We start from the raw sequence: 10,765 nt of genomic DNA, 5'->3' as shown, positions 1-10,765 counted from the left end.
GGTGTCAGTGGTGGGGGTGAGGGGCACGGGAGGTGCCAGCCTTGTGTTTGCAGTGACCCTGCCTAGGAGCTGGTCATCACTTCACTTGATCCATCTGCTTCACCAGCCACCCAAAACACTCTGTTCTCTCTCCCTACCCCAGGTAAGAAGCCTAAGGACAAGCCCTCACTCCCATCGAGAGCAAGGAGAGCAGTGCTGTGTAATAACCCACTTCAGGCTCCACTTACAGAGGTTAAGGGACTGTCTACTACCACTCTGCTCTGTTAGGCTCTTGAAATGTACACCTCCAACCTGGGTAACTAGAGCAGGCTCTCTTATATTTGGGAAAAAGAACACACAAGCTTCTTTGGGACAACAAAAGCCTTCCCTCACAATTGATCCAGGCATTTTCTGGTGCTGTACCCAACCACACTCACAGGACACCGCTGCCATGTGAATCGATACCGTGCTGGCAGAGGCTGCAGCTCTTCAGTGATGAACGTGATGCCATTGGATAAAACACACATGGTTTGAGCTTCGCTTGGTGCTCCTCACACTGTAGGGCTGGAGCCATATCCTGCTGCGTGGGGCGGGAGCCATATCCTGCTGCTGGCTGCAGCAGTGCAGCGAGCAGACAAGCAGGGATCAATGCTGCAGTGCCTGGACCCAGCGCAGTGATGCACCAGAGGAGCTTGAACCACTGGAGCACAACGTCCCCTCCATGGCACACAGCCTGGGGTTGCATGGAGCGGATAACAACCACACCAATGAAGAGCATCTCCAGAATGCTCCCTTTTCCTGCATTCTCCACTGCAGGAGCCCCAGGCAACTCTCCTCTGTTAATCCCAGAGCCTGACCGAGCAGCAAGGTGCAGCCAGAGATCACACAGGACCTGGCCTGTGGCTGTGGGGTACTCACCGTCCACGCAGGAGGGAGCTGCCCGTGTCGTCCCTGCCACCTGCCCCGGGAAGCAGGAGCATTTCACTGTCTGGGAGCGCTCCTCGATCTTGTTCTTGTTGCAGCACCTGTGAGCTGCAATGACCTCGCATGTGCCGGGCTCTACGTGCACTGCGGGAGAAGAAACAGCCTCCATCAGCTGGGGCAGTGCCCTGGAGCCCCCAGGACACCCCCTGCTCACTGCCCCGCACTGGCCATGCTGTCCCGGCCTCCAGCAGTCACCCAGGGATGCTGATAACACACACACACCCAGCTCAGCCCAGCATCGCTCCAGCCAGTCCATAGGGAGAAGCACTGGTCCTGCTCCAGACCTCCTGTGTCTGAGCTCCTCTTCCTCACAGCCCCCATACCTGTCCTGCCTAGCAAACTTCATAGCCTCTTGCCACAACCAAGCCAAGAGCATGATTCAAATGAATATATCTTGATTCAAATGAATAAAACAATTCGTTTATTGCAGCCGATAATGAGCTGCACACTTTGCTACAAGAGGGAATGATGTGTTGTGCTGCCTTTGGCTTCAGAGTACCACCACCTCCAACCCCAGCTAAAACCAATGCTCCTGTCCCACCTCATCCCACCCTCTGGCTGGAGGAGGGAGGACCAGGACACGTTTCTGCCCTGCAGCAACAGAAATGTCAGCGTTCATCAGAAACCCAGCCTGCTCTGCTGCTCCTCATCCCAGTGCCATTAGAATATTAAGGAAGAAAGAAAACCAATGTGCTGGCTTATCACCTCTGGGATCTGGGTTTAGAAGCTTGTTAGCATCACAAATCAATGACTTTCACTGTGTAATGGCTCACACAAGCACAACGCACATTAGCCAAACAGGGCTGGATAAGACTCATTCCCATGACCCGAGAACCCGTGATCCCTCCAGGTCCTGGTTAATGAGCACAGGAGGGAGCACAGAGACATCCTCTGGGTTGCTGGGAACAGGCTTTTGCTTCTGCAGTGAGCAGGAGCCAGGCTGCGAGGAGGATGGGGAACTGCGTGTCTGCAGTTTGCCATCCCAAAATGCGTGCAGACAGGAGCACCCGGACATCAAACCTGGCCGCTCCACATTGGAAGCCCCATCCACCCGGAGCAGCCACAGGAGGAAAGGCTGGGATATGGGTGCAAGCAGGACATGCAGGGCAGTGGGGAGCAGAGTGGGTGCTGCTGGAGGAGGCACCCACAAGCTCAGCCCTTTCCCAGCCCATGCAGCTCTGGTGGCTGCTCCAACCCTGCCCATCCAGCCCCAGCTCCCAGCTCTGCTTCATCCCCAGCCACTGCCAGAGGGGCCTGCTGAGGTGCCCATCCATCCCCTGCCCCCTAAAGCAAGGAGTTCATGCTGGTGTCCTCTGCCCAGCTCTGCAGGGAGCAGGGGTGCTGACCTGTGTCACAGCACGTACGCACCGCGCTCACCAGCACACATCTCCTGCCTTCCTTGTGGAAAGCAGCCACTTCACCTTCTCTAATGAAAGCTCAGGAAATGGGATCTCTCCCCAGGCGCTGGGGGGAATCCCTCTGCCTGGCAGCTGCATTTTCACATTCCCAGAGGAAAATGCTGATCCAAATGCAACCTCCTGGCTTGCGTCAACCAGGCACGGCCACGTCTGTTTCTAGTCAAAGCAGCCCTTGTCCCTTTCCTGTTCCCAACGCCGAGCACGAAAGGGCAGAATTCAAGCAGCCATCCCAGGACTTGCTCTCCTGCGGTGTCACCAGCCTGGGGCCAGGGCACACACTCAGTGCCAGGCAGAACAGCCACGTTCTAACAGGAGCATGGGCAGTGACACCACTGCTCATCCCTCACAGCCCACTGCACCAGGGAGCCACAGACCCCTGTGCCCTGCACCCGCCAGCACATGGGCAGGACGGGTCACGCAATTACCATGGCTTTAATTTGCCTCTATTTATTGTTATTTCATGGTCATTTTCTTTTAATGAACAATCACTCTCATTTCTGCCCATAATAATTACACAATTACCTATCCAGGAGATATTTTGTAATAGCATCTCTGGCCATAGATTTTATCCTCCCTTTTAAATGCCATCATAATTCAGCTTTAATGACTATTTCTATTCTTCTTTTATGCAGAAATGGCAGACTCTGGTGAAAGTGAGAGGGAAAGCAACTCATTACAGAACAAACACGAGTGTTTTGCCCTGATTTTATGGTTATTAGGCTTTTTCAAATAATCTGAGGGCTGAGCAGAGGCCTTTGGCTTTGGCTGACGATGAACCCACATCCCTACACCGGTCCGGTGCAGGTCCATGAGGAGTCACTCACCACCCTGCATACCTCTCAAACAGGGGATTTTATACCCCTGATCTTTAGTGCTCACATGTGGTTGCGTTTTTGACTCGTTTCTGCAGAAGTCTCTGCACAAAGCTTCATTAGCAGAGCTCTTCCCAGGAGGAAAGGCCATGAGACCCCTCTGCTCCCCATCACTTCTGCTCTCAGGCTTCTCGTTTCCAGCTAATTTGAGAGGGTTCAGCTGAAGGAGAGTGATGCAGAGCTGAGTGATGGCTCGTTACAGCCGTGCAGCGGGAGTTTGCCAACATGCCAAAGCCCTTTTCATTTGCTCAAAAAGGTGCAGCACAGAGATGAAAAGAAATCTGCCCCGCCTGCAGCGCAGCACCCTCAGAGCCCATCCTGCTCCACACAAGCCCGCAGCACCCGCTGTGTCCCTGCAGTAGCACCAAGGAACACAGCCAACTGTGGGTGTGCAGACACACAGAACGTGTGCCCACCAAGACAGAGACAGGGCCCATCTCCAGCTTTGCCTTGTACAGAGCTGTCCGGGCATGCCATAGAATCTAAGAATAGTTAGGGTTGGAAAGGATCTTAAGATCCTCTAGTTCCAACCCCCCTGCCATGAGCAGGGACACCACACACTAAACTATGTCACCCAAGGCTCTGTCCAATCTGGCCTTGAACACCTCCAGGGTTGGAGCATTCACAACTTCCTTGGGCAGCCTATTCCAGTGCCTCAGCACCCTCACTGTGAAGAACTTCTTCCCATGCACGGAAGGCAAAACCCACGGCAGAGGAGAGATGCTCTCACTGCTCAGATGCTGCTTTGTGGCAGGAGCAACAGCCCCATAGTGAGCAGGAGAAGAGCCACCCTGCCTGGTGTCAAACATCTCAGCTCCCTGCACACCAGATTCACCCATTTCTCTGCTCCTCGACCCCACCAACTGCCAGTGCCACAGACTCTGACACCAGAGCAAGCACAGGAGTTTCATAGAGTCACAGACTGGTTTGGGTTGGAAAGGACCTTAAAGCTCATCCAGTTACAACCCCCTGCCACGGGCAGGGACACCTTCCACCAGACCAGGTTGCTCCAAGCCCCTGTGTCCAACCTTGCTTTGAATTTGGAGGGTTGTAACTGGATGGACACACATGAATCCCTTTGCATCAAATATGGAGGTTCCCAGGATGTCAGCAAGAGACTTTGCGTTTCCTCATTGCAGAGGAGATGAGCAGCCTGTGCCCAGGGCTCCTGCCACACCAGCTTCCATGTCACACACCTGGGAAGAGCAAGCAGAAAGCCCGAGTGCAGAGCGAGCGATGGGCTCCTCCAGAGCTCCCTGCAGCTGCTTCTCCTTTTGCTGAGCAGCAGGAAACTTCAAGCCAGATAGGACTGAAAATGCAAGTCAGATGGCTCGTGTGTTTAAAGCCAAGAGCAGGAAACCCCCAGAGAGCCTGGGATAAGATCCAGAGCTTCTGGCACGCTTGTCCCTCCCATTCAACTGGTATTTCCCCACTGGACCCCTTCTTAAAAGAACCCTTATCTCATGGAGCCATAAAAGCATCTTAAGAGCACAGGGCTCCTGAACCCTGCATGTGAGGAAAACAAAAGTGCTGTCCTACTCTGGCTGACCTTTAAGTGAGCAGCAGAACATGAGTTTTTTATGGTATATCATGAAACGACACATTTCATGTGTCTCAGGGAGGTGTGGGCAGAGCTCCACAGGTTCAGTGTAAAATATCACTGCACTTGCTGTTGGGGAGTTGTAAAATGAAGAGAAGTTGAATGCATGCAACTTCCAGGCAACAGCCAAACCCTCCGTGCCTAACCCCTTCCTCTGGGTACTGGAATGCCATTCAAGGGGTCCAGATGTCCTGAGGAGGGCTGAGGAGCACAGCAGGGGCAGGCAGAGGGTCCAGTCCCCAGTGGGCTCTGCTCGGAGGGCAGCACAGCCCTGGGCACCAGCAGCACGAGTGATCCATGCTCCGTGCCCCATGACAACTCTATTACTAATATTCACTAAATAATTAAAGTCTTAAAATCACTGCTGCCCTAGATGCAGATGTGTTATTTAAAAGAAGTTTGGAGAAAAGCAGGCTTGTTTTTATTGCTCATTATCACTGTGTGTCAGTTGGCATCTTCTATTATCTTGTCATCTCAAGACTCCACATCATGCTCTGTCCCCCTCCATCGCACGATTGAGTGTGTGCACGACTATGAACTGCTTGTGCAAATGCCATCACTTCACCCTTGGAAATGCCTGGGCTGTGTGGAGAGCAGCTGCAATGCTCTGCCACTGTATGGACCACTGCGGCCAGGGGATACAGCTCCCGATACACAACCTGCCTCCCCCTGCACAGCTCCTGCCTCATCTGGAGAAGATGGCTTAGAGAAATATTCCATCTTGATGTAAAGGCTGCACATGACGGAGGAACCAACACATCTCCAAGTGCGAGGGAATCCTCACAGAATGCTGGAATGGTTTGGGTTGGAAGGGACCTTAAAGAACTTCTGCCTAAGATCTCATCTCAGTCTCCCCTCTGGCAGGTTAAAGCCATTCCCCCTTGTCCTGTCCCTACAGGCCCTTGTCCAAAGCCCATCTAAGAAAGGGGATTCTATGAAAGTGTGTTCCAAGCACAGCCTTTACCAAAAACTGTCCCAAATGAAGCAAAAGCACAGGGCAGACAACAGAAAAACGCAGCAGGCAGATTAAGAATTCCTGGTTTGAGCACATGGAAATCCAGCCCAGGAGAGGAGGCAGCCGCCAGCACAGAGCTCTTACAGTGCCAGGAAACCAGGACGCGCAGAGGGGAACTGTGTTAATACAGACCAGAGTGGGGTCAGACTTTCAAGTTTTGCTCTGAAGTGCCCTCTCTGCTGTGCATTAGAATTTGCTTGAATAAAAAGTACCAGATTTGGTCCCTGTGGACACGTGTGTGAGTGAAAAATCCCCAGCTCTGCTTGTGAGCACGTGAACAGAGAAGCCTCTCTCCTCACATACGGAGTGAGATTTATCCATCATTCACATCCCACAAGTGCACTGGAGCATTTGAACTTTAATCCAAGCTCAGTTGCTACTTTATTCATGCCAAGTCTGACTCTTCCCTAAAGCAGCGTCTCCCTGCAAACGGCCCGTGCAGGGATGAAGCAGGGCTCTGTGCCCCCAGACTGGTACTTTGGGTGCCAAAAAGCCCTTCTAGAAATCACAGAGGAGTTTTATCTCCTCACACACCTGCTGCAGGTTAGCAGGAGGGTAAGGCAGGTACCTGCTGACTGGCTGACTGAGGGAGTCATTTGGGAAGATACGTTTTGGTTTTAAGCAATGAGGATGGGGATTATAAGATTAGAACTGCTTTAACTGCCAGGCAAAAATGACAGAAATAGGACAGGGTTAGTGTGGGTCAGGCAGGAGCACCAGCAACTGCAAATTAACCCTTCAACAACGTCTTTTGCAAACAAAGGCACAAGAAGCAGGCAGCACATGCCCAGGATTGCTCCATACTCGAGCACTTGGCTCTGCCATCCTGCTGCATCCGCACCATCCTCCCGCCATGCACTCAGGAGAGGAACTCAGCCCTGGACCACCAGATTCATCCTGTTTTAAGCCCATCAGGCTCCAGCTCTAGCACAAAGGGCTGAGCACGACTTCTCAGCTGCTTCTCTTCCGAAAACCCACACTTCAAATGTGGGCTCATGTAACCTCTCCCAAAAACCCATCGAACACACAGAACAGCATTCCAGATACACACACAGAGTGGGGTCTAGAAGGCACCACTGGGAATAACGAATTCACACCCCAGAGCCAAGGCTACCTTTTCCAGCAAGACTTTCAGTTCTACATCAGTTTTTACCCGTTCCTTGTTTCGAGGTGATCTTTAAAACCAGATGGCTGAAAATCTGTATTTCTAATGAAAGCCTAAAGTGGAGAGTTTGTGACACTCACTGCGACTTATCCAAGACAGAAAATTCACATGTCACTGCCCACAGATCAAGAATTACCTCGGTAATAACCTAAATACATAGATGTGCCTCAGATTTTACATGATGTACACAGCGAGGACGTCGCTTCCCCTACCTGAGTGGCTTCTGTGATGGGTGGAGGCCAGCGTTAGTCTTGCCCACAGCGTGGTAAGGCAGAGAGTGAGCACGAAAACCCATTTGCTCAGGCTCTGTATGTCTCTCTCACTCATTCTGCCAAAACCAAGAAGAGATGCATGAGGGAAGGGAGGGCTGAGGAGAGTTGGGAGGTGCAGCCCCCACTCACCAAGGCTGCTGCATGCAACATTGCAGCCCCAAACATGCACAACCACAGGGACCAGGAGGACCTGGCTGCAGGGATATGGCCCTGGGAGGTAGGAAACGCACCCAGGATTCACCCACCACCCCTGGACGGGCTTGGGCTTCTTCAGCAGCACGGCCATGGCAGCAGGACACGAAGAAATCAAGCAGAAGCAGCACAGACGAGCAATAGTTACCTTTTACTGGGCATTCACACCAACACCTGCACATCTGCCAGCCCCGGGTGGGTCAGGTCTCTGCAAGGGGCAGACATCAGTGCATCTGAAAGGGAAAAGAGAAATGGGGTGGTGATACCTGCTGGAAGCGTCTGGGGAGTGTGAACCACCATGGGAATGGCTGGAGATGCCTCAGAGCTTGGCTGGCCTCGTATCAGCTCATGCGCACACACATGCCCGTTGCACACACCAAAACCTCTCTGGAAACTCAGCCCATAACCCTGCTCACCACATTTGAACAACTGAGCAGCTCTGTCTGCTTCAGAGTTGTTGCTCCTGAATTTTACTGCTGGCAGAGCAAAACCATGCTGTCAATATATCAATACATCACATATCAATGCCAGAAAATCAATATAGTACATTTGATACAGATCACAAACACCAAAAGCAGACCCGGGGTGTGTGGGAAGAGCCAGACTAAATCAGCAGCAAGTCATTCCAGGGACTGCCTTTTCCATGTGTGCAACTCACACTGTCATTTCCCTGGTGTCACCAAGGTCCCTTGCAGTGACACCTGTGGTTTGGTCCTCAGGGGCTGGGCTCTTGCAAACCACTCATCAGCAGACAGATGGATGGACTGACCACAGCGGGGGTCATAGAGCTCAGCCACCCTCCTGCCTGGCACTGCATGAGGAACTAAGGAATGGGGGAGCTGATGTCTGGGTGGCACAAGGACCCACATCCCGTGTCCCACCACAGCACCTTCCTCTGTGCCTGCTTCTCCTCTCAGTAACAGCTTCAAAGTTCATAAAACCACACAGACACAGAGCTGCATCCACAACCTCTGAGCACGCCTGGTCCCCAGTAACCCCCTCCCAAGCCACACGGGATGCACTGGGAAGGAGATGAGATTTACATCATCTGGAGCCCTTAAGGAAAAATGTAAGTCAATGGTATTTTAGCATTGACTGCTTTAAACACGTTCTCTGCACTATTTATCAGCCACGGCCCTGCAGGTGTTAATGGCGCAGGGGTTCTGCAGGCAGCAGCACAAGCCGAAACAGCTTTGAGAGCAGCATCTCTGCTCAGCATCTGCCAAGCGAAGTGACAGCCTCCCAGCCTCAGTTATTGCCTGCTGAGGCCTGACTGGGTCCAGGGCAAGTAACTGTGTCTCCCATAAAACTTTAGTGCTGGATTATAATTTATTAACAAGAGGCCATGAAGACAAGTGACACCGAGGTCCAGGAATGCTGCCAGCACCTCTGCTCTGGAGCCAGGCTGAGAGAGCTGGGCTGGGGCAGCTGGAGAAGAGAAGGCTCCTGAAGGGGACACCTTAGAGCAGCTCCAGTGCCTAAAGGGGCTCCAAGAAACCTGGAGAGGGGCTTTGGACAAGGGATGGAGGGACAGGACAAGGGGAATGGCTTGAACCTGCCAGAGGGTACTGCACCCACCAGCATCAACGCAGGCAGCAGGGAAGTGTGGGATTCCTGCCAGGCACCAGGCAAACCCCGGCTGCTGGGAGCAGAAATCTGTAATTTCCAACCACCTTCTCAATTTCTATCTGCTCTGGCCCAGGCTGAGACAGTGAAACAGACTCATAATGAAGCAGCAGAACAGGAAACGCTGACATTTTTAATCAAAACAAAGTGATTTGAGGTGGGAAAAGGGCATTTCTTGTTTTGAAGCATTTCAAAATTAATTATTTTGTTTTAAATTGGCATTTTGAAATAAAAAATGTTTCGTTCCAAACTGCTGATTTCAAACAATATTTTCCAGTTTTGATTCTCCCAGCTCTGGGGGGAGGGGAAATGCCATTAAAAATGTTGACATTTGACCAGAAAAAAAAACCCCAAGAAAACCCAAACAACCAAAATCAGACAGAAAAAAGAGAGAGAGAGAAGAGAAAAAGGTGTCTTGACAAAACCACAGAATTTATGCTAGGAAAAAATGTGGATGTAAGCAAATACTCTTTGTTAATGCTCTAGAACAGCCAGTGTGGCCAGGAGCAGACTGCAGCATGGCTGGGGAGGACACGGACACGCAGGCATCCTGCTCACCTGGTTCCATCCATGCCCACCGGTGACAAAGTGACAAGGGACTGATCCTGCTCCAGCACAACCCTCACTCAGGCTACACCCCACACAGCCCCAGACCTCTGCATCAGCAGAGATGGCTTCGTGTGCAAGGAAACCATCACTCCTTGAAGCAGGCGTGAATTGATGTAATGACACCGCGCCACCTCCCCTGTGTAAAGCTGTATTTAGGCAATTCCCGGCGCTCCAGAGGGCCTGTTGGCAGAATCTGCTCTGCAAGAACCTTCCTCAGAGGGGGAATTTCACACGACAACCTGCACTGTTGGAGTCCCTTCAGAGATGCCACAGCCCATTGTGTAAATACCGATGCCAGCTTAAAAAGCGTGCTCTTTCCTCTGTGAGAAAGTAAAGAGCTCTCAGAGCTGCTCAGTCCCTCGCTGAAACCCAGGGGCACTGTGTGCATCACTGCTCAGCACCATGGCACAATGCCTCCCTGCACCACTGTACAATGCATCCCCCCTGCCATGCTAGACCAGGGGCATGTGCCATAGCACACATCTGTCCTGCTGCACGAAGGGGCACATCTGGCAGCCCAGATGCAAGGACAGCAGACATGATGCTGGCACCAGCTTCTTCACTGTTTGCAGCAGGGAGCACTGGATGCCAACACACATCCTGTGCAGCTTCCAGCAGAGAGGCCAGGTCCCATGGGAGGTCAGCCCACATCTGACATCTCGGTCTCCTGGCTGCTGCTCCAGCTCCCCCTCTGCACAGGGCATACAGGGAGCACAGCCACACTTCCAGGCATGAGCACTGAGCCCCACAGCCCACCCAGAGCTGCTCTGGAAGAGCCCAGCTCCTTCCCATGGGACCCTCTGGACCACTGAATTCTCCAGAATCATAGAACGAATCATAGAATAGTTAGGGTTGGAAAGGACCTTAAGATCATCTAGTTCCAAACCCCCTGCCATGGGCAGGGATGCCTCACACAACTCCAGGAGCCACAAATCCAGGAGATTCCATCCTCGAATCCCTCGGCAGGACCAAAAAGCAAGCACACCACTGGCTGCCTTCATCCCACACAGGACAGGGCTGCACTCCCAGCACA

At 52.4% G+C, this 10,765-nt stretch overlaps 1 protein-coding gene across 1 annotated transcript in view; it reads right to left on the bottom strand.

Moving 5' to 3' along the window:
* The window catches only part of LOC104413076 (protein FAM19A2-like), a gene marked incomplete at its 3' end in the record, with an annotated part of 7,767 nt that extends 407 nt beyond the window's left edge, over positions 1–7,360 (bottom strand). Inside the window, exons 1-2 of the mRNA XM_010023983.1 lie at positions 7,246–7,360; positions 898–1,047 (exon numbers count right to left, since the gene is read on the bottom strand). Coding sequence (XP_010022285.1) covers positions 898–1,047; positions 7,246–7,360 — 265 coding nt within the window. The remainder of the gene's footprint in view (positions 1–897; positions 1,048–7,245) is intronic.
* Between the last annotated feature and the right edge of the window lie 3,405 nt (positions 7,361–10,765).

This window comes from Nestor notabilis, unplaced genomic scaffold (genome assembly GCF_000696875.1).
Source record: "Nestor notabilis isolate BGI_N333 unplaced genomic scaffold, ASM69687v1 scaffold8601, whole genome shotgun sequence".
NCBI lineage: Eukaryota > Metazoa > Chordata > Aves > Psittaciformes > Psittacidae > Nestor > Nestor notabilis.
The sequence above is the reverse complement of the archived record's forward strand: the minus strand, read 5'-3'. Positions and strand labels throughout refer to the sequence as shown.